Source organism: Phytophthora sojae (assembly GCF_000149755.1).
Source record: "Phytophthora sojae unplaced genomic scaffold PHYSOscaffold_2, whole genome shotgun sequence".
NCBI classification, from domain to species: Eukaryota; Oomycota; class Peronosporomycetes; order Peronosporales; family Peronosporaceae; genus Phytophthora; species Phytophthora sojae.
In genome coordinates, this window is record NW_009258116.1 from 5,155,743 (window position 1) to 5,181,682 (window position 25,940).

General features: G+C 54.5%; 10 protein-coding genes across 10 annotated transcripts; 5 read left to right on the forward strand and 5 right to left on the reverse strand.

Moving 5' to 3' along the window:
* Window positions 1-663: 663 nt before the first annotated feature.
* PHYSODRAFT_479917 (hypothetical protein) lies at window positions 664-3,250 on the reverse strand (the record flags this gene model as incomplete). Its single annotated transcript, XM_009521381.1, has 5 exons — window positions 664-787; window positions 836-2,247; window positions 2,315-2,644; window positions 2,719-2,862; window positions 2,939-3,250. The coding sequence occupies 5 exons, from the start codon at window positions 3,248-3,250 to the stop codon at window positions 664-666; spliced, it is 2,322 nt and encodes a 773-aa protein (XP_009519676.1).
* An 822-nt stretch (window positions 3,251-4,072) lies between these two features.
* Window positions 4,073-5,950, reverse strand: PHYSODRAFT_487528 (hypothetical protein; the record flags this gene model as incomplete). The annotated part of the gene is made up of 2 exons (XM_009521382.1): window positions 4,073-4,314; window positions 4,657-5,950. 2 exons carry the CDS (start codon window positions 5,948-5,950, stop codon window positions 4,073-4,075), a joined length of 1,536 nt encoding a protein of 511 aa, XP_009519677.1.
* A 995-nt stretch (window positions 5,951-6,945) lies between these two features.
* On the forward strand, window positions 6,946-9,021 carry PHYSODRAFT_556977 (hypothetical protein; the record flags this gene model as incomplete). Its single annotated transcript, XM_009521383.1, has 2 exons — window positions 6,946-7,230; window positions 7,309-9,021. 2 exons carry the CDS (start codon window positions 6,946-6,948, stop codon window positions 8,869-8,871), a joined length of 1,848 nt encoding a protein of 615 aa, XP_009519678.1. The 3' UTR covers window positions 8,872-9,021.
* Window positions 9,022-10,383: 1,362 nt separating this feature from the next.
* Window positions 10,384-11,203, forward strand: PHYSODRAFT_311395 (hypothetical protein; the record flags this gene model as incomplete). Its single annotated transcript, XM_009521384.1, has 4 exons — window positions 10,384-10,408; window positions 10,703-10,911; window positions 10,977-11,097; window positions 11,175-11,203. The coding sequence occupies 4 exons, from the start codon at window positions 10,384-10,386 to the stop codon at window positions 11,201-11,203; spliced, it is 384 nt and encodes a 127-aa protein (XP_009519679.1).
* A 1,892-nt stretch (window positions 11,204-13,095) lies between these two features.
* Window positions 13,096-13,350, forward strand: PHYSODRAFT_391811 (hypothetical protein; the record flags this gene model as incomplete). Its single annotated transcript, XM_009521385.1, has 1 exon — window positions 13,096-13,350. A coding segment is annotated over one exon (255 nt), but the record flags the coding sequence as incomplete, so codon positions are not given.
* A 387-nt stretch (window positions 13,351-13,737) lies between these two features.
* On the reverse strand, window positions 13,738-15,395 carry PHYSODRAFT_325514 (hypothetical protein; the record flags this gene model as incomplete). Its single annotated transcript, XM_009521386.1, has 5 exons — window positions 13,738-13,791; window positions 13,857-14,568; window positions 14,632-14,867; window positions 14,953-15,141; window positions 15,231-15,395. 5 exons carry the CDS (start codon window positions 15,393-15,395, stop codon window positions 13,738-13,740), a joined length of 1,356 nt encoding a protein of 451 aa, XP_009519681.1.
* A 620-nt stretch (window positions 15,396-16,015) lies between these two features.
* Window positions 16,016-16,654, forward strand: PHYSODRAFT_485385 (hypothetical protein; the record flags this gene model as incomplete). The annotated part of the gene is made up of 1 exon (XM_009521387.1): window positions 16,016-16,654. The coding sequence occupies one exon, from the start codon at window positions 16,016-16,018 to the stop codon at window positions 16,652-16,654; it is 639 nt and encodes a 212-aa protein (XP_009519682.1).
* Window positions 16,655-19,079: 2,425 nt separating this feature from the next.
* Window positions 19,080-23,423, forward strand: PHYSODRAFT_311397 (putative ATPase; the record flags this gene model as incomplete). The annotated part of the gene is made up of 1 exon (XM_009521388.1): window positions 19,080-23,423. The coding sequence occupies one exon, from the start codon at window positions 19,080-19,082 to the stop codon at window positions 23,421-23,423; it is 4,344 nt and encodes a 1,447-aa protein (XP_009519683.1).
* A 294-nt stretch (window positions 23,424-23,717) lies between these two features.
* Window positions 23,718-23,921, reverse strand: PHYSODRAFT_415335 (hypothetical protein; the record flags this gene model as incomplete). Its single annotated transcript, XM_009521389.1, has 1 exon — window positions 23,718-23,921. A coding segment is annotated over one exon (204 nt), but the record flags the coding sequence as incomplete, so codon positions are not given.
* Window positions 23,922-24,955: 1,034 nt separating this feature from the next.
* On the reverse strand, window positions 24,956-25,441 carry PHYSODRAFT_487090 (hypothetical protein; the record flags this gene model as incomplete). The annotated part of the gene is made up of 1 exon (XM_009521390.1): window positions 24,956-25,441. A coding segment is annotated over one exon (486 nt), but the record flags the coding sequence as incomplete, so codon positions are not given.
* Window positions 25,442-25,940: the final 499 nt, after the last annotated feature.

The following is a 25,940-nucleotide window of genomic DNA, read 5'->3' on the forward strand; positions in this document are numbered from 1 at the left end:
CGGACTTGCGCTGCACCGGCGCCGAGATGGAGAAGGAGGCAGATGGTGGAGGCTGTGCCACTTCGACATCCGGCGGTGCGTCGGCCATGACCTCCTCAAGACCCGGGATGACCTTCTGCGCGCTCATATCTTCATGGACGGTCAGTTAAATAGCGACACACCCGGTCGTGCAAGTCGGGAGATGAAAAAATGGTGAGGAGGCGCAATGGCAAGAGGCGACGATTGCGATGCTACTCGGTTCAATTTTAGGTGAAAGTCAAGTCGAAACAGCTTATATCGTGACGAATGGAGGGAAGTTACGATTGCAAGATTTTGTGAATGTTCGCGATTGAATAGTTTACGGACTGCTGCTGAGGCTACCATCGCGAAAATGATACCGCATTCATGAAGTTTTTGCATATAGAACCTAGTGTAGGGAAGCAAACAGCACGGAAGAGAGACACGAGTTCGACAGTTTGTTTCGTCAGTTTCCGGCGCTGTACAGTGTCGCGTGGACGGCAATATGCCCACCTTTAGTCCATACTGATCTATTATTCCTACTGTAGTAGAACGATGAAAGTGTCGTGGCCTACCCAAGTACGAACACAAGGGTTATCACGATCTTGCTGTACAGTAGGATCTCGTTTCAAAGTGATTCTATAGATGGTAAAGTTTGCAAAAGGCTCAGGCATTCTTTATGTGGGTGATGTTGGCTTGTTCGAGTGCATCTGCAAGAATTCGTGCCGCGGCAACCAGCGCACGCACGCTCACTTGCTGAGTTTGCGCCGGTAGCACATCCGCCATGCTGCTAGCCACACTCACCCCAATATCATCATCTTCCGAGTCGAAAGAATACAGCGCCCGCATAATCGTAGATCTATCAGCTTCACCCCCCAACCCGGTGAAGCTGTTGAGATCGGATTCCTGCGCGATGGCGTCCAGCAGCCGTTGTCTCGAATACGTCGCCTTCATCTGCCGACTGCGCGTAGTTCGTTCAAAGTCTTCTGAATTAACCGGTACGAGCGAGGACTCGTGGGCTGCGAATCCATCGTCTTCGTTGCGGATGACGATCATATCGACGTTAATCCATGATCGGGGCTGGTTCTTAGCTCCCGGGTTGAGCACAGTGTCATCCGCACCTCGAACTTGATAGCCACACAAAATATCCCCCCGTACCATGGCACGTTTAGCCAACTGCCAGAACGAAACTCTCTCGTTCGGATCACAGTAGAGAGACGAAGGCTCCACCTCAAAGAATGCGCCTTGGGGGCCTAGAAGTTCATCAAGGACCACGCGCACATCCCGACTCTCGGAAATCATTGCAAGGATGCAACTCACCAGCTCGTTCGACTGGATAAATTCCGACAGTGTGAGAATCGTAGCGCTCGTGGAGATTGTTCGTTGCGTGCGTGGGTCCAGAATTTCGCTGATACATTTGCAGTAGCCGGGGGCTCCTTGGATGACGCTGTTACGACTGGAGCTACGCGCTTGGAGGTCGCGGATCAGCAATAACGAGGCCAGCGAGTGCGAATCCGAGTGCATGATGTCCATCTCCCGGGACTGGTCCGACAAGATCATAATGGACGTGAACGAGTGCCACGGCAGCTTCTCTAACTGTCGGCGGATCGCCGTGTTGCCGACGTAGTGCACGAGTTTGATATTCTTGAGGTTATCCACCGTGAGCCCTCCTTCGAGCAGGAGTTTGTTGCGTAAATGAATCGGCTCCTCGCAGATGATGTGCAACTCGGTTTCTGGCTCCACAATGGCATCCAGCAACTGGATCATATCGCGAACGTCTCGACGCCAGCCGCACATCAGAATCCGCTCACTCGTGGGCATTTTAGCCGGAGGTGGAGGAACCTTCCCCACTTCAATCGACACTGGGGGACACGCCTTGTACGTGTCGTCGTCCTCAGCCAAAACCAAAACTTGATCTCCCTTCTCTAAGATGAGATCTGCGTCTGGGCAAATAAATACCTCGCCGTTCTTCCGTTTGATACCGAGTGGAATCGCATTCGGAAAGCGCTCGGTGAGGCTTCCAAACGCTACGCCGATACATTCCGTCCACTCTTTAAAGTAGAATTCGTTGCCCTCGAAGCCGAGGAGGGATGAATATACTCGTGCGAGGCCAGGGGATCGAGCAGACATGAGCACCAGACGACCGATAATGTCGTGGGATACCAGAATCTCGACCTCTTTCCCTCCGACAAGACGAACTAACGGGTCATTGTCAATATCACGCAGTTCTGCTACGATATGGCCAGCCAGCTATAGCATATTTCAATGAAATTAGGGTTTGTAAGCTGTACAAGTAGCAATGACGTAGAGTAATTACCTCGGGTAGGGTCTTGAGGCTGAGAACGGTGCGCAGTACCGCAGCATCCGATCGATCCGCATCGCCCGTGGAGTTTGCCATGATAACGATGCTTTTCGCTCGATGGGCCGATGCTTTGAGCAGGTCGACGGACAGTAATGGTGTACCCGTGCGGAAGATAACGCGCGTTCCTCGAAGTTCCTCTTTGCGCATCTGCGACTCCAGCTCCGCTTCCAGTTCCTCCTTGTCCATTTCAGCTAGAACGACAATTACACCGCCATTTTCGCTTGCGTTCGCCAAACAGATTTGCCGGATTAATGAGATGGACTTCTCGGTCCATCCAAGTAGGAGCTAAAAGACCATAGTCCACAAACTGTTAGCTGTATCAACATTTTAACGAAACAAATAAGCGAGCCTCCACTTACCGTGTGGTTTTCTTCGGCGACAATGGACTTGCCTTTTTTCAGGGTGTCGAGCTTTCCTCGAATACCATCAACGACGAACCCCATGACAATGGAAAAATAGAGAATGCCCACCAAAGTGGTCAGTACTCCCACCACGCGCAAGCCCTGCCAAGGTAATAGCATGAAAATAATCAATCAGACACCAGGTCACGATTGCTGGGGAATGCAAACCAATACGTACGTCCTGAGTCAACGAAGTATGCGACCCTGTGTCTGCCAAATACGTCCAGGACTCCCACACCGTCTCGCCAAACTTTCTTGATGGTTGAACCGCCTTCAAGAATACGCCTCCAATTGCAATCAGTATTAATCCTACGACGGTGAGCGTGAAAATCTGCCCCTTGCGCGTCGAGATGTACTGGTCGATTTCGTACGCAACCTTCTCCACTCTCGTGATGTGCATGGACGGATGCTTGATGTTCGCAATGGCTTGATTTTGCTTGGCCAGTAGCTCGGCTTTGGTGGAAGGCAGCGGCGTTATCAAAGTTTGCATTGACACTGCAGAGGCCAATTTGGAGGCAGTTCGCTGGCGCATCGTGCGTCTTCTAACGGGCTTGTCGACTGCTGTTGCATCGAAGCTCACTCGCGCTGAAGTCCGGGGCGTGTGGTTGGATAACGGAGCTTCCAAAACCTTCTCGCGTTGAGTTTCTTGAGCATCGGGAGGGGTGGCTGGCACTGCTCCTGGGACACTCTGAATCGGTAGGCTTTCATCTGAATACTGTTGGGTAGTAGCATAGTCTTCCGGGCCTGGCATTTTATCTCTCCCTTCATCCAGAGGGATAATCTTCCTGGTCGTCATGAGCCCCGCCCCCTGTAGGTCACAGAGGAAGCGTTTAACGTCGACCACCGCTAGAATCGGAATAGCCCTCGCTGGCACGACAGGGATAACATTTTAGAGCTGGTGCACAATGCATGCAGTCTTATCATGGCTCGTTATTTTCAAACCCCCAGTTCCGGAGAACCAACCCAGTACTATTTTGAGTTTGAAATCGATTCCAACTTCTGCGGCAGCACGTACTTGCCGCGGATCCGGAGCCAAGGCTATCGATTCCATACATTTCAACCGAAAAGATGAGCTCTAGGTCGAAGGTTTCTCGCATACAGAGCCAGGATTCAGATGAAAGCAGCCTCTAACTTCACGAAGACCATGCCATACCAACAAAAAAGCGAGTGCCGAGATTATGAGCTTGAGCTCAGCATGCAGCTATTTCGAACGGTGCAAACAGCTAAACACACGCTTCAGGCTCTGAAAATATAGTGTTCTCATCCGTCAGAATTTTCTCCTGGGTTCCGCACGTCAGAGTTTACTGTACTCTCACGAGAATTCAATTGCCCATTTGCCGTCGAGGTACGCCAGCATATGCGCCCGGTTGTGGTAATGCGCAGCATTGTAGAGAAGTCTCAGGTCCAACTGTGCAGAACCTCTGAAGGTTTTCAGTACCCAATGCAGTACTTCCACGCGATCGTTCGTAATCGCCGCAAGCCCTGCATGTATCGGCCATTCCTCAGCATCGTCGCTGTAAATGGAGTGGAGCCATTTCAGCATTGGGAAATCCCCTCCAGCAGCAGCCGCATCCAATGCGCGCATGGTACCGGTTTGCCCGCAATTCGTGTACAAAAAGCGCATAACTTCTAGGTGTCCGTTCGTGGCAGCATCGTCAATTGCATCCGAGGTGCAGCCTTCCGAGCGATTCTCGTGCAACCACTTCACGACTTCGAGGTGCCCATTTCTGGCAGCTCCGTTCATTGCTCGATGAGTGCAGCCCTCGGTACGATTCAAGTGAAGCAAGCGAACGATACCCAAGTGACCGTTCTCCGCTGCTCCGTCCATCGCGCTGACCGAGCACCCTTCAGTGCGGTTGCTGTCAAGCCACTGCACTACCTCGAAATGGCCATTACGTGCTGCCATATCCATCGCGCGTGTCGTGCAGCCTTCACTACGGTGTAGATGAAGCCACTGGACAATCGCCAAGTGATTATTCTCCGCCGCGCCATCCATAGCTGCGGTGGTGCAGCCCTCGGACCGATTTTGATGCAGAAACTTCACAATATCGAGGTGGCCGTATGTCGCCGCGGCGTTCAACGCAGCAACAGTGCAGCCTTCAGTGCGATTGGCGTGCAACCACTTGATCATCTCCAAATGTCCACGCTTAGCAACTTCATTCATGGTGAGACGCGAGCACCCTTCAGTCCGGTTCGCGTGCAGCCATTGTACAATTTCGAGGTGATTCTCATGCGCCGCCCAGTCCATCGCGTTGTACGTGCAACCTTCTCTCCGCTGCTCATGGAGGAACTGCACAATCTCCAAGTGTCCGCCTTTCGCAGCCATGTTCATCGCTTGCTGCGTGCATCCTTCGGTTCGATGTTCATGTAGCCATTTCACAACTTCCAAGTGCCCGTTCCAAGCTGCTCGGTTCATGGCATCACCAGTGCATCCATCATCGCGGTCCTCATCTAGCCATTTCACCATGCCCAAGTGTCCATTGCTCGCCGCGCCGTTCATCGCTCTCGCCGTGGCGCTGCAACTGCCGCGATTGCTCTCCAGCTTCGCCGCCGTCCACTCTTGATGCAGGAACTCGACCACCTCCACGAACCCATTTGCTGCAGCTTCGTCCAAAGCTCGAGACTCGACCTGCTCCATCAAATGGGTGCGTAGCCATCTGACGACCTCCAAGTGGCCTCCTCTCGCGGCGGCTTGGTGCAGGTGCGTCTCCTTCATACATTTCACAGCGCCTCGAGCTTGCAACAGCCACTTAACCGCCTCCAAGTGTCCGTTCTCCGCGGCTGCAGCCACGCTCTTCACACTGTAAAAGTCGTAGTCTGCGTACCCAGGCAACAGACTCTCAAGTTGACGTTGAAGCCATTGCAACACTTGCACGTGGCCATTGGCACTCGCCTCCATCACTGCTGCCTCGTCAATCACAGCATTGTTGTAGTATTTGCATAGTAACTGCAGTATGTTCAGGTGGTTGTTGGCCGCTGCGTGGCGCATTGCAAGGCGGATCTCGGCCAGCGTGGCGAGGGAGCGAGGGGTTCGAGCCAGCAGCCGCCGCACCAGGTGAACGAAGCCCCGCTGGGCGGCACGAGGCAGGGACCACTGCGCCGATGCGTCCAAGTACTGCGAGACCAGGAGCAGCACGTGGGGAAGCGCATCGACGCGCAGGCAAGCGGCTCGAGCCGCCGTTAGCGCCATGGAGACCGCCGGACCCGCAGCAATCGTCGCGTCCGGAAACTTTGGCGCGTAACGGGTCGCCCATTCCTTGTTCAAGTTGCCGTTGCGTACCGTGGGTTTAAAGATTATAAGGACCACAACACGACGCGAAAATAATGCGGACGCTGGCCAGCATAGAACGAGGTGTTCAAATTCCCGGAAGAAGTGCGAGAGTTTGTTGTTGTTTGGCAAGTAGTATTGTGGCTTGCACATTGGTTGCGGAGGGGGCTCTCGTTTGCTTCTAGTGCTGAAAATTTCCGTCCGATGCCACGTTTCGGTCGTCTGAGCTCTTGAAGAAGCCGGAATGCGGTCGACACTTGCAGCACAGCATTGCAATGCGGCCTTTCCTGCAGGTTGGAGATGAATGGCTGCGTACGATTAATCGCGCAACTCAGATGTATCTATCTGTTCGCTACAAGCTCTTTACTCCATGGCGGAGGTCAATTCAGCTTCAAGCAGCTGGCCGACAAGAAGAGTGTCGTGCCGACGGAGAAAAATCTCCAGCCGACGAATGGCTCTCGTCCTTCCAGCGAAGTTTTGATCTACCTACGTTTTGGGCGGGGAGGCGGCCTCGCAGAGGCCCCGAAATGGCAGATAGCAAACACTCCTAGCGTGTGTTGTTGATGGGACAGCACTCGATGTGCATTCATTTCCTGCTTCATGTCTGTGTTGACGGGACGGACGCACAGAGGAATCATCATCGTGAGCCCAAAGTCTCCACCGGTACGATTGAAAAATACGGCAACGCATCCGTAGCTCTGTCCTGATTGGTCGCTCTACCATATAACGCACCACGTTTCTCTCGCAACCTCAAGCGATACAGTACGTCACTTTATCAGGCGCAAGTGTCCGCTCACAACTAAAAAAGGAACCGAGGGCGCAAGTGCAAGTGCAAGACATCGCCCCAAAGCTAGTCAAACCCAGAGCCCCCCCCCCCCCCACTTGCTAACCTTAATACACAGATCCCCTCCAGCACCATGCTAACCATGCGCGGCCTCGTGCGCGCCATCTTCGACGAGCAGCGGCCGCCCACGCCGCCGCGCCGGAAGCTGCGCGGCGCCTCCACGCGTCGCAGCTGGGACGTCAACGACCGCGCCCCCGGCTACAGCAACAACACCAGCAACAACAACAGCAGGGAGAGCGAGCCCTCGTACGTGCCGCAGCCGCTCGAGGGCGAGTACAACGTGTGCTTCCGCCGCAAGCCGCTGGGCGTGGGGCTCGTGCCCAGCTCGCAGCTCTACGGCTCGTGGGAGGTGAGCTCCGTGCAGGACCCGGAGCCCTCGGACGACGACGACAAGGCCGCGCCGCTCGTGGGCAAGCACGGGGAGCTGCGCGACAAGGCCGACATCGCCAGGGGCGACGTGCTGGTCGCCATCAACTTCAGCCGCCGCGTGGCGCAGCTGCCACGCGCGCGGCTCGCCGCGTACCTACGACAGTGCGCGTGCCCCATCGTCATGACGCTGCGGAACCCGGACGTCTACGGGTCCTTCGACTCGAGAGCCATGTCCACGGCAATGTACCCATCTTCCATGGACTACCACCCGCACTGCTACCCGTCCAAAGTGGTGGCCAGGGCGTCGTCCATGCAGTGGCGACGCTCGCTGGAGCACGACTTGGCTCTGAACGCCAAGTCGGCCAAGAACGACACGGCGAGGGAGCTGGCCCAGGCGCTGGTGAACAGGGACATTGTCACTATCCATGAAGCCCCGCCCGCGGGCATTGCAGGGGCGTTGGAGATCAGGGAGATCGACTGCGCTGTGGTGGTGAGCGGGCTGGATCAAGACGGGAAGGAGGTCGCAGGCCCAGAGCTGTCCGACATGGGCGAGTTCGACGTCACGTTCAACGACACGCCGCTGCATCTGGCGTTGGCGCCCAGCACGCGGCTCTACGGATCGGTGGAGGTGTACGACCCCAAGCAACACGCCCCCACGGTGCAAGTGGGCGATGTGATCATGGCTGTCAACGGCTATTCGTCCACGTCGCGGCTGTCGCCTGATGACGTTATTGACGCCATTGCCGAGCTGCACGCGCCGGTCACGCTACGCTTCCGCCGTCCAGTGGCGTACCGCAAGTACTTGGCCAAGTTCTTCAGCACCAAGAAGGAGCTCGCGTCGCAGTCCATCGCCAAGGCCATGTTCCCGCCGTCGCCGGAGTACAAGAAGAAGGCGCCCAAGCAAGCCCTCAAGAAAGTGAGCAACCCCGGGTCGCTCGTCTCGCAGAGTTTCATTGAGCCGGAGACAGCGAGTCTATCTCCGAAGAAGGCGTCGGCCCCTGGTAACGAGAACGAGGAGCGCGCGAGGGAGTTCAGGGCTTTTGCTGCAAAGATCGGAGCTCTGGACCAGTTCAAGCTGTGGGCGGGTGGTGAGAGCCCCACGGGGGGACGCCCTCTGGCTGGCCATCAGTCCGCGTTCCTCACGGAGAAGCACATGCAGTTCCTGTGGAAGCACCTGCCCAACTATTTGACGTGCAACCAAATGGAGCTGAACTTCACCACGCGTGTGCACGGCTGGAACTTCTTGAGCTTTTTCTCGAGGCTGGAGAACAAGGGACCGACCATCTTGGTGGTGCAGGACGAGCACGAGAACATCTTCGGAGCGTTCTGCCCAGCGTCGTGGAAGAGATCGAAGACGTTTTTCGGCAATGGCCGGACGTTCGTGTTCTCTTTGAGCCCGCACATGAACGTGTACGACTGGTCGGGCATCGACAGTTCGTTCATGTACACGCGACGCGATGCCATCTTTGTCGGTGGGGGCAACAAGGGAATCGCGTTGTGCCTCCAGTTGGACGACAGGCGCGGCTTCACTCACGCCTGTACCACGTTCGACTCGCCACCGCTGGTCGACTATGAAAGCTTCAAGTGCGAGACCATCGAGGTCTGGAGCTTCCACGGGCTAAGGGTCTGAGACCCTTTTCGCCTGCAAAATCACGGCGACTGTACCAAAGCATTCAAACGACGAAGCCACCGTGAAACACGACGTCGTAGCTTCATGTACAATGGTAGTATTTTATATCCCGGTCGGGAAGCTGGAAGTTGAATGATTACTTTTATTATCAGCGAGTCTTTTCCATGCTGGGGTGTGTACTGCTCGAAGAGAGAATGAGACGCGGAAACTAGTGTATGAGAACACATTCTACAATTGGAGTGTGTGTGTGTGGGGGGGGGGGGGTCAGACAGAATTCTGTTTTGTGGACGGTTGCCATGCACACATGACGAAGTTTGCAGTTATTATCATCCCAAATCGGGATGATAAGACTGTGCCCACGTCAAGAGGACGGAAATACGCGTGATGCCATCGCTGCACAACACGAATTCCTTCGTTAAGCTCAGTTCGTAAAGAGGATTGTCACCAACAGAGCCGCCCACTGCACCGAGCGCGTGAAGACAAACATGAGCCTCCATCAAGCTAGGATCGGACCATCGGACGCACCTCGCACTTTTCACTTAGGAAGAAACCCAACCGATTCACATGAGCCTACCACAAGCTCTTGTCGTTCTGGCATTGAAGTCAAATTGGCCACCGCAGTGAATACTCCGTCGAGCGGATGCTCGCGTTTCAGGATTACTACGAGCGCACGCCACTCACTCGCGTCCTCGCCGTTTGCTTCCTGACTCCTGTCCCCGGTATACTATTGACTCTTCTGGTCGACTTGATCCCGCTGGAGGATCCGTCCAAAGGGTGGGAAGCCAACTACACGTTCTGGATCCGTGGGCTGTTGGACGTTTTTGTGGTTTCGTTGGGTAGCATCACGCAAGTTTGAGCGGCACTTTTACCGAACTCCATCTCGAACATTGGGGTCTTAATATATCCCTCAGCGTTGCTAGCGTCTGCATTGTAATGGCGATTGGATTCGCAGCAACGTGGGGCTTTCCCATCCCATTTGGATTGATATTCCTCATTGTGCCATACATTGCCATCATGTCAACGTTGACGTACCTGGTTATTGGCCCTCGCGTGATCGCGAAATCCCCTTTGCTTGCTAGCCAGCTGAAGGCACACGCGTGGATCGGTGTGGCTCAGGGGGTCGTGGGAATGGCCTACCCATTTTTTACTGCGATTTTTTATCGGTTATCCGGGACCGAGCAGAGGCGTTTGTTTGCACCATGCCTCTGATCAAGTTTCTAGCTAAAACGGTGATTGCGAAGGCTGCTGGAGGCACGTAGGATTGTTGGTCTGGATTGTTTTCACGTCATAATTGGCGTTCGAGCGATCTTCCATCAGATCAATATCGCGAGGAAGAGACGACTGTCAAGCAAAGTGAATCGATCTGCTACCGAGTCAACTACCAATTGCTTCGGAGAGTTGTCGACTATGATGAACAAGTTACTTAAGTAATTGCACACTTCCAACGCCCTTCGCTGTAAAATTCGAGTGTTTGCTCCGTTCCCACTTCCGCTCTCGGACGACAGAGCTGCGATGTTGACAGAAATCGCAACACTCAGCCACCAGACCCACGCATATCCATCGCCAAAATTCAGACTGCAAGTGAGGGGGTTGACGCTAAAGTCGCTTTCCATTGCAAATCTTGACGACAAAAAGGGCCCGCAAAAACTCAATGTGGCAGAAGGCAAGAATTTCTTAGACTCCACGTTCGAAATGCCGAGGCACAATCAAGTCGTTCCTGCCACCCCAGGCCCTCCTCTGTTGAATTCGCGCCAAAACACGAACGCCAACAGGAAAGTGTCCGCACCCAGACGGCTCCTGAGACTAATGGACTCCAACATGAGCGTTTCAGCGCATAAACTGCGTGCAGCTTTATCGTATAAAGCGACTGAGACTGCGGTGTGGGATATGCTTCAAGCCCTGTTCCATGCCGAATACCTGCTGATCGCCGAATACATCGATTGTGCACTGCCACTACTCTATGCGTTGTATTTGCTGGCACTTTCTCAGCTACCGGTGGCAAGATACTATGCACAAACTGCTGTACCTTTCAACAAGTTGGTCGGGTCATCTTTACAATGGTCGAATTCGTGGGATTTGTTGGCCTCCTCGTACTCTTGCGTAAGAAATTCGGGATCTCACCGCTCTACCAACTCGCGTTTGTCTTGGAGACCCATGTTCGGACGGTGCAAGGGCATTTGATAGTGTGGACTGTGTACATTCTACGGATGCCGCTGAAACACAATGGTACGTTCATTTGCTGCGGAAATGCTTCGACGTTGCTACTCGTGTTTGCTCCTGACTTCATATGCATTATTGTTTAGGAGTGGCGTCGGATATTCATCTACAGTAGCCAAAAGACCTTTATCCTGGCTGATTTACCACCATGCAAATCTACTGTTGAACTATCTTCACTATGGTTGAGTGAGTGGCATCAGTACGCAAGTTGCACATACACACGATGTAGTGATGCGCAGCATGATCTACGCGCGACAAATGCCGCGCCATTCGCCGCTCACGAAAAACAATTTTTGCCGGCAGAAAGCTTATTAGCACTGCTCTTCACGGCAGGTAGGAAGCAGGAATTACTCTAACCGCAGGAAGCTTGGTCTAGCCTATTTTTGCTTCTGGGGTCTCCAAGAAGGGTGTTGGAGACTAAGGTGGACAATAATAAACTTTCTACTCGTAGGTTGCTCACGCAACATTGACTCAGCTACCGTCGCTGTGCTGCACGACATAACTCATGAAGCATTATCAATCCAAGATCAGACCTTCAATAAGGACCAGACTTCTCCATCCCTTAGCGGACCTGACGGAGACGCTTGTATCACCGTGTCGAGCATTCTGGCATTTGGGGCAGATTGGACACCGCAGCGAATACTCTGTTGAGCGTTTGCTTGCATTCCGAGATTACTATGAACGCACACCGGTAACTCGCGTTCTCGCTGTTTGCTTCCTGACCCCTCTCCCCGCAATACTAGCATCGGTTCTAATCGACTGCATCCCGCTGCGAGACCCATCGGAAGGTTGGAAAGTCAACTACGCGTTTTGGATCTAGCAGGTGCTAGACGGCTTTTTGATTTCAATTGGTGGCGTCATGCAAACCCAAGCGGTGATTGTGGCAGGAGCTATCTCAAACTGTGGAGTGGTGATGTCTTCCGTAGGTACTGCGGTCGCGTATGCATTGCTGACACTTGGAACCGCAGCGATGTGGCGCTTTCCGGTTCCTTTTGGCATAATTTTCCTTGTGGGGCCTTTCGTAACAATTATCACGGTATTTACTCTCTCGATCATTGGGCCGAGAGCGATAGCAAACTCGCCTGTTCTTTCGAGTCAACTCAAAGCCCATGCGTGGATTGTCTTCACTCAAGGTGCAGTACCCACTCTTTACTGCAGCTTTCTATCGTCTGTCGGGGATCGAGCAGACGGCTTTCGTTTTTGTGTTACCCGTTATCAAGTTTACTGCGAAAGCGATCATCGCAAAAGCTGCGGCTGGAGTTCATGAATATGTTGCTATGATTGTGGTTTTCTCGGTGGATGTCTTCAATGTCTACTACGTGGGTATCTGCATGCAGATTTCAAAATCGACGATGACAACAGTCGTGATGGTCAGTTGGATTGCTTCCACGTCATTCTTGGCGTCCGTGCTATCTTTCACCAAGTAAATATCGCCAGGAAAAAGAGAGTATCACGAAAGTCGATCAATACACCAACTATCGACTGCTTCGAAGACTTGCCGACGATAACAAGCAAGCTGCTTCAGGAGTTCCGTGCATCCAAAACAGCAAGCTCTCGGATTCGGGTGTTTGCTCCGTTCCCACTTCAACTATCAGATAATAGAGCTGCAATGTTAGCAGGGATAGCAGATATCGACCGACCGGCCCACGTGCATGCAGTACCGCCGGCTTCCATTGCACCAATAGCGATACCGACCGGTGAAGAGCAGCATGTTAATTCAACTCCCAAATCGTTCAAGCGCGGCCAAGTAGCCCCTGCTAGCTCTACACTCTCATGCCAAACAAAGTTTCCTTCTAGGAAAGGGTCCGGTCCGAGACGGCTTTTGACACTCATAGACCCCAGCACCGCCATTTCAGCGGGTAAACTGCGTGCAGCTTTATCGCACAAAGCAACAGAAACGGCCGTGTGGGATATGCTTCAAGCTCTGTTCCATGCCGAATACCTTCTCCTTGCCGAATACGTGGAATGTGCACTGCCACGTTGTATTTGCTCGTACTTTCCCAGCGACCTGCAGCAAATTACTACGCACAAACGGCAGTGCCTTTCACCAAATTGCTCGGGACTGTGACGAATATTCTGGTGTTTACAGTGGTCGAACTCGTGGGCTTTATGGGTCTTCTTGTCGTTTTGCGTAAAAAGTTTGGGGTCTCACCACTGTACCAACTCGCGTTTGTCTTGGAGACGCATGTTCCAACTGTACAAGGACACTTGTTGGTGTGGACGGTTTCCATTCTACGAATGGCGCTTAAGCATCAAGGTAAGCTTCCATTCAGCTCATTGTTATCAGTGATTCGTGCTCCTGACGGTATACTTTCGTTCATTGTTCAGGAGTTGCCTCGGATATTCATCTTGGATAAAGATATTACGGTACGAGCCTGCAAACTTTTAATGCATTATCGAGTGGCTGTCTTTTCAATCGGAAGAACGGGTCTGGTGGTGCTGTATTTCGTCGCAGCAAGGGAAGCTCCAGCCAATTCATTAACAATTGTTCCTATTAGTGTTCTCGTAGGCAGCGTCTCGCTTCAGATTCGTTTCGGCCAGATTATAAAGAAGTCGTCGTGGGCTTGCTCTCTGAACACGAGTAGATCAATCTACCATCAAGTCGGTTCGACCTCGATAGTATTATGGTGTGGATATTTATCGTTAAGCCTAAAATCCGCCCGTGCGAACGGCTGATCGAGCGCCTTCAGGCAGCTTCCAACTCTGTGCAGTAAGAAAAGGTTAGAACAAAATACACCCGATCCGGTAGGCAGCAAATCGCAGCGTACCTGCGCAGTCCCTGGCGTTTGATCGACAATCAGGATGTTGGGCTTCCTTTCGCCGGTTTGGGCATCATCACGAGCGCCAACGAGTCGCGAGTCTGGATTTGACGGTGGTCTCGCGGCTGCGACGGCAGCAGCCGAGGGTGACGATTTCGGAGCAATTCTGTCCCTTACCAGTAGACCGCTTTCAATGGTTTGCCACGCTGATAGCTGTGCGTGCGTCCTCGGGTACACGATGGGTTTGGCGTCTCGGCCAACGTAAGGTTGGTTCGAGAGCACATCATATCCGTGGACATGGCTCTCAATGTGGCGTTCGTGGGCGTATCGATTGAGACAGAGATCCGTTTCTCGGGCTTGCTGGTTCTCGCCGACCTCGCGCATCTTCGTCTCGTACGCAGTCTTCTTGATCTTGTTGAGCACGCGCTGATCCTTCTCGTTCATGGTGGCCAACTTGGCTGAGTTGATGACGCGCTGGTTGAGGATGTTGTAGAGCCGCCCCTCGGAGAACTGCTCGCGCGGCGGCAGCATCAACACTCGATCTTTGCCGTGAACTTGCTGCTCTTCGTGTCGTCGCACTAGAAACTCCTTCTCGCGCTCCTCATCCACGTACGTGATGCGAACCGGGTCGAATGTGCGTGTCTTGAAGTACTTTTGGGCTGCTATCCGCTTGGCCTGCACTGCCTCCTGCTCGAAGCGGTCGTCGTGGCGATCGTGATACCTTCACAACAGTTTAAAGTGTTAGAGCTAGATAAATGTAATGCAAATAAATTGGGCTGCGTACTTGTTGGTGAGGATGTTGAACTCTCGGTACGGCCTGCGAGACGGCGAGGCGGTGGTTGAAGGTGGCGCTCCACTTGTGCCGTTGTAGGGAATATTTGTAACTATGTTGTACTCGGCTGCGCTCTTTTTCCGATACGGGTGGGGCACTGGCTGCTTGTCCGTTGGGTCCTTTGCACCGGGGTACATGGGGGCATTGGTGATCATGTGAAAGCGCTGTATCGTTCGAAGTTGCTTGGCCTGGGAAGGGTAAAGACACGAGGGAAATATTGGAGGTGAGCGTTGGTATCTTCCACGCTGCAGCAGCGAACGCTGCGAGTCATACCCGGCCCTTTTCGAGCGAGCGCTTCACATCGAGGCCTTCGCGCTGCTGGTAGCCCTGCTCCTTGTCTTCGTCGCGGAAGCGTCCCAGCACGACATCGTACTCCCGTTCTTCGCGGGATTTTTCGTAGCGCGTCACGTGCTTCACCGGCTTTTGCTGTTCCGGCAGCCACGGCAGGACGGACTTGGCAGCCTGTGGACGACGACCACCAGAAAGAAAGATTAACCAGCGTGTTACGATATCCGATACGACCACCAAACTCCATGTAGGCTTGGTCGTACGTGGTAATTCTGCACATCTTCCGCCCATGTCTTGGCGTACGTGATGCGGTTGTTGCTGCCGGTGGAGTGTCGACGCCCGCCACTGCTGTGCTCACGTCCTCGTGGAGCTGGACCTGATGGAGGAAGATGCACATCTGCTGCTGGCGGACCCATCACATGAGCCATTTTAAACTCACCGCGACACTAACGCAATGAGGCCCGCTAGTGTCGAGTCTTGAAATGATACTAGCGGGTCAAAGAGGCACGGACGCCCCTGCCTTCTGACCCGCGGTGGCCCGAAATAGGCCTGCGTGTCAACAGTGCTGGAAGTGCTCAATTGCTTTGATGGACGAACTCAACCAGGCCGAACATACACGAACGAAGCGTGGCTCTGATCTTGGCAATGATCTTGCATCGAGATTCTTGCTTGGTGGAGACCATGGCCTCGGCGCCGTTTGAAGCTGTGAAGTCCAACATGACAATTGTTCGGACGCAGGCGCCAACTCTGAAGTGAACTGTACCACGCGGGGCCGCGCTGTCCGGGAAATCGAGGCGCTGCTTGGGGCGCGAGAAAATTCCTCAGCAGGTCGCCGTTCCACTCCGCATATGACGCCCACTATGAGCCCGATGAGTAGCTTCACACCCCCTCGCGCGACTTGAGGCGCGGTCTCCAAGCGTGTCATTCGGCAATTTGCTCGGTCGGACGCACTGCTCGGCTCAGTTCAACGCCGACTCCATCGAGCAGCAAAGGGCCCAACTCACCAGCCTCTTTGCCGCCGTATCCAACTCAACTCAGCGCTACCGCCATGACCATCACCGAGTCAACGCGGCGCCAGCTCTTCCAGACGACTCGGAACCGCCCGCAACTGATCCGCATGGACCAGATGCGCCACGCTCCGCAGCAGGCTAAGGCCAAGGCAAGGGCGGCAGCGACAAATCCTTCGCCCATTGCGCTGGGCACGTGGACAGTCGAGGAGCACGAGTTGTTCCTCGCGGCGCTCGAGCTGTACCCATCGGGTCCCTGGAAGCGCGTTGCCGGATGCATCGGCACGCGCACGCCGCGCCAGGTCATGACGCATGCGCAGAAGTACCGACAGCGCCTGCAGCGTCGCGCGGCCAGCGTGACCGCCACCACCACCGTACGCGAAGCTCCTCGCCCTGCCGCGAAGAAGGTGGAGGCGCGAGTCCTATCCGTTGTCGTGTCGCCCATGCCAATGCCAATGCCCCCAGCTGTTGCGACTGGAGAAATCCAAGTTGAAGCTGGCATCTGTTTGACGAACGGAGGTGCTCACACCGCGACGTTCGCGGACGAGCTGCCATCGAGCGGCCACTTCCCTCTCTTGGATGTGGACTTCGACTTCCTGGCTCAACTTGCTTCCGACCTCATGTTCGACAGCGTGGACGTGTCGCTGCCGGGGTCCGACCTTGAGCCCCTGCAACTGTAACCAGCTCTGCTTGCCTCACACCAAGCTCCCTGTCTTGCGTAGATACATGCAATGGACACCATTGCCTCAGTAGATTGAATTGCTAATACGTTCATTACACACTAACCACAATACACTAAATACAAACAATCATGGGCCAATCAAGCAACCGCCCAAGCATTGTCCAGGTAGGCAAGAATGTGCACTCGGCCGAAGTACTGGGCTGTGCCGTAGAGGTCCTCCGCGCCCGCCAGCGTACTCGGGAAATGCTCTCGGAGCCATTGCAACACTTCAACGTGGTCGTGCGCAATAGCGAACAGAGAAGCCTGAGCTGTACAGCTTTCGCCAGGATGTGTACGAAGCCACTCGAGCATTGCAAAATCCCCTCGGGCGGCAGCAGCGTCCAATGCATGCGAGGTATACCCTTCACTGCGACTACCGTGGAGAAACTGCACGACGTCCAAGTGCCCGTTAGCTGCAGCGCCATTCATTGCGGTCGTGGTGCAGCCTTCCGCCCGATGCTCGTGCAACCATTTCACGGTAGCAAGATGACCATTCCTTGCCGCCGAATTCATGGCGTATTGTGTACAGCCTTCATCTCGATGTGCGTGCAGGAACTTCACAACTTCCAAGTGACCTCCTTCAGCAGCGGCGTCCATGGCGTCCGTCGTGCAACCCTCAGCTCGGTGCTCATGCAGCCATCGCACCATTTCTAGATGCCCGTTTCTTGCCGCGCGGTCCATCGCTCGCATCGAGCATCCTTCCCAGCGATTTTCCTCCAGCCACTGCACAATATCTCGTCGATTGCACTCTGCAGCACCGTCCATGGCGGCGACAGTGCAGCCTTCCAGTCGGTTGGCGTGCAGGAATTGCACGACGTCCAGGTGAGAAAGCATGGCAGCAGCATCCATTGCCACTCTGTTGCATCCCTCGGTTCGGTTTGAGTGCAGCCACTGCACCATTTGCAGGTGGCCGCGCTTCGCAGCTTCGTCGATAGCACGCCGCGAACAGCCTTCAGAGCGATTTTCATGCAGATACTGCACGACTTCCAAGTGGTTCTCAAGTGCAGCCCAATCCATAGCATTGTGTGTACAGCCTTCAGCGCGGTGCTCGTGAAGGTACTTCACAACGTTTAGGTGACCACCTCTCGCTGCGCCGTTCATGGCTTGCGCTGTACAGCCTTCGCTTCTATTCTCGTGAAGCCACTGCACAACCTCCAAGCGACCATTGCAAGCAGCTCCATCCATGGCATCCGTCGTACATCCTTCATCCCGATGCTCATGCAGCCACCTGACGACTTGCAAATGTCCGTTGACTGCAGCCCCCACCATCGCCATGGTCGTACACTTGCTCTTGCCTCCGTTCCGAGACCCCTTCTCATGCAGAAACGTCACCACATTCAAATGCCCACAGCCGGCAGCTTCGTCCATTGCACGAGGTAGAATAATACACCCGGAATTGTCGTACAACCATTGCACCATCTCCAGCCGACCGCTCCTCGCTGCTTGGTGCAGCGGAGCAGCCGAGCACTCGCCCCCTCTCGCTTGAACCAGCCACTTGACCACTGCCAAATGCCCTCCACCCGCCGCCAACGCGATTGTATCGGACGAGTACAGCAACTTGCACAGCTTCTCCGCTTCAGAACACCCTTGAGCGATCTTGCCGTGCATCCATTGGAGCAGATCCAAGTGACCGTTCGTAGCTGCTTGCTTGACCGCGACCTCGTCCAGTACAGCCTGCGGGTAGATGCCTGCCACAACGCGGACCATCCCCACGTGCCCTGTGTCAACTGCGACGCGGATCGCGCCTCTAACCGTTGCCAGTTTGGCCAAATGGTGGCGAGTATCCGCTTGAAGAAGGCGTTGCACCAAGTGCACGAAGCCGCGCTCGACCGCGCGCAGCACCGTCCAGTCGGAGGAGCAGTCGACGTAGGCGGTCAGCAGCTGCACGACGTGCTCCAGCGCCTCCACTCGAGGGTTGGCGCGACACACGACCGACACGCACACAGGGGCCTCCATGCTCGACGCCCGGGAAATCCTGTTGTGGTGGTGCAACCCACACTCTTCTGCACGTTGAAGTTCGCCTCGCTTCTCATTGGCTGAAACTTGGATCGGAATTACGCGAGTACCCTCGAATGAGTGACGACCATCACTCCTTCCCTCGTCTAGTGACAAAAGCGTCATTTTCCCTCTTGCGAGCCACGTGTGGAGTGCGCACATTCCCGCATTTCGACGAGGTCAGACGCCCGTAGACGTCAGGTGCGTCTCCCCGCCATGTTCCCGCCCTACACTGCGCGCAGGCTTCTTCCCCGCACGCAGGGGCTGCTGGTGCAGTCTCTTGCACGCTCTAACTCCCCCCAGAAGCCGCGCAATTGAAGGGCAAACAGCCAAAGTCTCACATTTCCTTTCTGTCTCATTCCAGTCACCTGCAGAGCGAACTGCGCGCCATGGGGAAGCCCGACGCGCCCCCGCAATGGACGGGAAAGTCCATCCGCAAGCTGTCGCTGCACAGGCGGCGCGTGAACCCCATGAACCTGGGCTACGGCCTGGAGCACGTGCCCTTCCTCTTCCTCTACGCCTTCTCGCTCTACCACTGCCTCCTGACGGTGGGCGAGCCCTACGCCCAGGCCATGAAGGAGCTGGAGGAGCAGGGGATCGTGATCCCCGGCTCGGGGGACGTCACGACCCCCGGCGAGGACGGAGGACTCGCTGCCGCTATGCTCTCCCAGGGAGTAGTGCGCGAGGCGGCGGCTGCTGAGCCCACCATCAACTACACGGCCATGCTGGAGCGCGACGAGGACGGCCCGCCGCTGCCCAACCCGTTCCTGCCGGCCATTGTGCCCCTGCTGTACCTGCTGGGCACGGTCATGACCCACGGCCTCATGCTGCTGTTCCAGATCTGGTCGGTGCGCGTGAAGGCGTTCATCAAGTACACGCCCGTGACGTCTCTGGACGAGGCCACGTTCGTGATGGTGATGCCGCGCTCCTTCAAGGGAAAGAGCAGCATCGTCGAGATCACCCGACCCAAGCACGCGGATGGCTCGTCCGCGGGACGGCCGTACTTCCTCTTCCAGAAGCACAAGTACGTTGCTGAGGAGGAGGCGGGAGACAAGGGCGGCGTGCTGTTCCGCAAGCTGAAGGCGCCGACGACTGAGACAGTCAAGTTTTACCTGGAGTCCCATGGCCTCACGTCGGAGCGCGAGGTCGAGGCGCAGCTGGACCTGTACGGTAAGAACGAGTTCAGCATCCCGCAGCCGAACTTCGTGGACATGTTCAAGCAGCAGCTGCTGGAGCCTCTGACGGTGTTCCAGATCTTCAGCGTGTGTCTGTACATGCTGGATGAGTACTGGCAGTACTCGCTGTTCACGTTGGGTATGATTCTCATGTTCGAGGGTGTCACGGTCATGAGTCGTCTCAAGAACCTGCAGACTCTGCGTGGCATGGGAAACAAGGCGCGCGAGCTCTACGTGTACCGCGAGAAGACGTGGACGAAGGTCAACTCGGACCTGCTGGTGCCCGGTGACATCATCTCGGTGAAGCGTGAAACTGATGGCGACCACGACAACATGGTTCCTTGCGACTGCTTGCTGCTGGATGGCTCTGCTGTTCTCAACGAGGCTACGCTGACGGGTGAGAGTGTGCCGCAGATGAAGGAGGCTATTGGCACGAAGATGAGCCCCGAGGACCTGGCGGAGCAGCTTGACATGAAGTCTGGTCACAAGGTGCATGTGCTTTTCGGTGGAACTACGGTGATGCAGGCGGATACGTCCACGGATGGTCCAGCCGCTGCCACGCCGATAAAAAAAGTCCCGCACGCTCCGGACAACGGCTGCACTGCGTATGTGCTTCGCACGGGCTTTAGCTCATCGCAGGGCAAGCTGGTGCGCATGATTGAATTCTCGAGTGGCAAGGTTACGGGCAGCTCGTGGGATGCGTACGGTCTTGCATTTTTGCTGCTTATCTTCGCTCTGCTGTCGTCGGGCTACGTGCTCCGTCATGGCATTGCACAGAAGGGAAAGATTACGTTCGAGCTGCTTCTGCGTTGTGTGCTTATCATTACCAGCGTCATTCCGGCTGAGCTTCCGATGCAGACGGCTATGGCTGTGAACTCGGCGCTGCTTAACCTGGTCAAGCTATCGATTTTCTGCACGGAGCCTTTCCGTATTTCGCTGGCTGGCAAGGTGGACATTTGCCTGTTCGACAAGACTGGCACACTGACCACGGATCAACTTACTGCGGTTGGTGTGGTTTGCGAAGACACTACTACGCCGACTCCTGCTGCCCCGAAGGACAATGTGCTTGGGCATGTGCCGATGATCGCGGCTAACTTGGACGCCACTCTGGTGCTTGCTGGTTGCCAGTCGCTGGTTCAGATCGACGGCAAGATGGTCGGTGACCCGGTGGAAGAGGCCTCGATCCGTGCTATCGACTTTTCGTACGATGCGGCGACTCGCCAGTGCCAGGCAAAGAAGGACCTTGAGCGCGCGAGTGAGCGTCGCTGGGGCCAAGGAATCAACCAGAAGGATGTCTTCGTGCAGATCATGCACCGCAACCACTTCGCGTCCAAACTCCAGCGAATGAGCGTCGTTGCGAAGGTGCACCTGGGTGACAAGGGTATGCGTGTGCGCTCGCTTGTGAAGGGAAGCCCTGAGGCTGTTGCGAAGCTAATGCGCCCGGAGTCTATCCCGGCATGGTATTGGCCGACTTACCAGAGCCTTGCTCGTCGTGGAATGCGTGTGCTTGCCCTTGCGTACAAGGACATTAACGGCCGGCCGTCGGAGGCTGAGGTTGCTCAGCAGCCTCGTGCGTGGGCTGAAAACGACTTGAACTTTGCTGGTTTTGCGGTGTTCCAGTGTCTGGTGCGCAAGGACAGTGGGGACATTCTGAAGGTCCTGAAGGACAGCTCGCACCAGGTTTCGATGATCACGGGAGATGCCACGCTGACGGCTGTGCATGTGTCGAAGGAAGTGGGCATTATTACTCGCCCTGCTCTGATTTTGAGCGAGAGCTCATCGTCTAGCGACCCGCTCAAGTGGACTAGCGCTGATGATGACTCGGTGCTGGCACCGTACAAGAGTGGCGACATTAAGATCTTGGTGAAGAAGTACGACCTGTGCGTGAACGGTAAGACCCTCATTGCCGCGGGTGAAGTGGACGACGTGATCTGGAAGAACCTCGAACACATTCGCGTGTATGCGCGTATGACACCGGAGCTGAAGGAGAAGGTGCTGACCTTGCTGAAGACTCACGGTCACCACACGCTCATGTGCGGTGATGGTGGCAACGACGTGGGTGCCTTGAAGCAGGCTCACATTGGCGTTGCACTTCTGGGTGGATTCGGATCGGCGAACGCGGACAAGAGTGTGACTGGCCTGGCGAAGTACCAAAAGGGCAACGTGGCTACTGTGAGCACGCGTGAGGATCTGATGAAGCTGCACGTGTCGGCACTCAAGAAGCGCCTGGCGCAGCAAAACGTGAACACGGCGCACTGCAAGGTGAAGCAGGATTACGTGGAGCTCATTCTTAGCGAGCAGAAGAAGAAGGCTATGGAGACGATCAAGAAGAAACAGCAGGCTCTGGCTAAGAAGAACCCGAAGCTGAAGGTTCTCACGAAGGAAGAACAGATGGCTGAGATGCGCAGGAAGCAAGAGGAACTGGAGGCCGATGTGCGCGCGCGCCAGGCTCGCGGTGAGTCGTTTGCTCGGATGAAAGCCATCGCGGCTTTCGCCAAGCGTGAGGCTGAAGAGAAGAAAAAGCTGCAGATGGAGCGCACCGGATCCAAGGGCTTTGCGAACTTCGCCAACAACGCTGCTATGGCGCAGTACATGGACGACTTCGATGATGGCGAGGTGCCGATGGTGAAGCTGGGTGACGCGTCGACTGCCTCTCCGTTCACTTCTCGTGCTCCTTCCATCAAGGGTTGCGTGGACATCATTCGTCAGGGACGGTGTGCGCTCGTGACGACGATGCAGATGTACCAGATCTTGGCCGTAAACTGCCTCATCAGTTCTTACTCGCTGTCGGTGCTGTACCTGGACAAGGTCAAGTGGGCGAACTCGCAGATGATGGCGCTGGGCATGATCTCGACTGTGGCCAGCATCACGTTAAGCCGCGCTACCCCGCTCGACAAGCTGTCGCCTGTGCGTCCGCTGACGTCCATTTTCCATCCGGCTCTTTTCGCCAGTCTGGCCGGACAGTTCGCGCTGCACCTGGGCTGCATGATCTACCTCACGAACCTGGCGAAGGAGTACACGCCGGAAGGCGACCTCACGCACTCGAAGCCTGGTGAGTTCCAGCCCAACGTCATGAGCACGGTCATCTTCCTTATCAATGGCGTGCAGACGGTGAGTGTGTGCGCGGTGAACTACAAGGGCCGGCCGTTTATGAAGCCTATGACGGAGAACCCGGGTCTGCTGTACTCTCTCGGCATCAGTATCGTGGGCGTCTTCTTGCTGTGCACGGAGCGCATGCCCATGTTCAACAAGGTGCTGCAGATTGTGCCCATGCCCGACCCGCGCTTCACGCGCATTCTGACGGGACTGCTGACTCTCGAGGTGCTCGGCGCCTTTGCCTGGGATCAGATCTGTCTGCTCGTGTTCGCGCCCAAGATCTTCATCGCCTCCATGCGTGCTTTGACCTTCAAGGACGTGCGCCAGTTGTTGAAGATGACTGTCGTCTCGCTGTTCATCATCTACATCCTGGCCAACATCGACTACGAGGAGATCGAGCGTCAGCAGCAGTTGCTGGAAGAACAGCGTGCTGCTGCGGCCGCGCAGGAGATCAGTAGCTAGAGAAGCAACCATTTACTCACGTGACAGGGGCAACTCACGTGCTGTAAGCGGAAACAATTCATAGATCGCATTTCAACTATGGACATACAAGTAGTACTCCGTCTAGGTTGGTCACTGCAGTTGAGTCCACAGACATCCAGAATGCACGGGATACAGCGTTTCTACAGAACTTCTTCGTAGGATGGAGATTGCTCCACCCAAGATGAATATCCGAGGCAACTCCTGAATAACGATGAGAAATACCGTCAGAGGACGCATCACTGATAACAGGAGATGAGTTGAAGGCGTAGCTTGATGCTTCAGCGCCATTCGTAGAATGAAAACCGTCCACACCAACAAGTGTCCTCGTACTGTCCGAACATGAGTCTCCAAGACAAACGCGAGCTGGTACAGCGGTGAGACCCCAAACTTTTTACGTAAAACGATAAGAAGACCCATAAAACCCACGAGTTCGACCACTGTAAACACCAGAATATTCGTCACAGTCCCGAGCAATTTGGTGAAAGGCACTGCCGTTTGTGCGTAGTAATTTGCTGCAGGTCGCTGGGAAAGTACGAGCAAATACAACGTGGCAGTGCACATTCCACGTATTCGGCAAGGAGAAGGTATTCGGCATGGAACAGAGCTTGAAGCATATCCCACACGGCCGTTTCTGTTGCTTTGTGCGATAAAGCTGCACGCAGTTTACCCGCTGAAATGGCGGTGCTGGGGTCTATGAGTGTCAAAAGCCGTCTCGGACCGGACCCTTTCCTAGAAGGAAACTTTGTTTGGCATGAGAGTGTAGAGCTAGCAGGGGCTACTTGGCCGCGCTTGAACGATTTGGGAGTTGAATTAACATGCTGCTCTTCACCGGTCGGTATCGCTATTGGTGCAATGGAAGCCGGCGGTACTGCATGCACGTGGGCCGGTCGGTCGATATCTGCTATCCCTGCTAACATTGCAGCTCTATTATCTGATAGTTGAAGTGGGAACGGAGCAAACACCCGAATCCGAGAGCTTGCTGTTTTGGATGCACGGAACTCCTGAAGCAGCTTGCTTGTTATCGTCGGCAAGTCTTCGAAGCAGTCGATAGTTGGTGTATTGATCGACTTTCGTGATACTCTCTTTTTCCTGGCGATATTTACTTGGTGAAAGATAGCACGGACGCCAAGAATGACGTGGAAGCAATCCAACTGACCATCACGACTGTTGTCATCGTCGATTTTGAAATCTGCATGCAGATACCCACGTAGTAGACATTGAAGACATCCACCGAGAAAACCACAATCATAGCAACATATTCATGAACTCCAGCCGCAGCTTTTGCGATGATTGATTTCGCAGTAACTTGATAATGGGTAATACAAAAACGAAAGCTGTCTGCTCGAACCTCGACTGTATCTGATTGGTAGAAAGGTAAGCTAATAGGAGGTCAGTGTAGGTACGACTCACCGTAGGTATAGTTAAACCAAGTTAAAATAGATATGCAGATGTAGGGCGGCTGTGGAGGCTTCGGGAAGCTTCCATCCGCCTGAACTGCGGGGGCGGCACTCTTAGTTCCGCACGCCCTCCCCCAAGACAGCACTTCTTCCTGTTAAACCGACAGTCGATAGAAAGCTGCAGTATAAAGTGGATAGACCATTGCCACTGACAATGACCCATGCGAACGCTTTTAATTGAGTGGAAATTACTGGTGAGTTTGCTATCGTACGAGGACCAATGCTCAACATTGCAAACGTCGTGATAATTATGACGAAAGGCCTCACAAGGAAAATCAGTCCAAAAGGGACGGGAAAGCGCCACATCGCTGCGACTCCAAGTGTCAGCAGTACATATACAACAGTTGTGGCTAGTGAGGACATGAAAACTCCAGTGTTTGTGAGGGCGCCGGCCACAACCATCGATTGAGTTTGCGAAATGCCGCCGAATGAAATCAAAAAAGCGTCGAACACATCTCTTATCCAGAACGCGTAATTGGCTTTCCAACCTTCTGATGGGTCTCGCAGCGGGATGCAGTCGATCAGTTGAGTTTTGACAAGTCGAAGGTATCGGGAATACTAACAACATCCAGCGTAGTGACGCCAAAATCCCCAATTGAAGCTATCGTGATCGATTTGACAACTCCATTCATGTAACGTCGTAGGCTTTACTCTCTTGAAAGCGGAATGAAAAGTGTATTTAGCTTGGCTTAGTTCGGGTTTTCCTTCTTTGTTGCTGCTCTTTTGCAGCCGGTCATTCTAAGAGTAAACCTAGCGTCATCTTAACCTGAACTAAAGTAAACACAGAGTAATCCTTCTAGGTGTCATCAACGGCGTTGTACTCCGTTACAATTCATCGCTACAGTCTAACATCCTCGCTGAAATTTCGTCGATGACGAAACTATATCCTCGGTCAGAACTGTCGTTCACTTTGGAGGCGGGGTATACAGACAGACCAACAGTGATCCACGAAATGCCCAGTAAACCCATTACGGAGTCTGAATTGAAAGCGGTACAGCACTGGTACACGACTCAAATTGCCAGAAGACGTTGAAGTCGA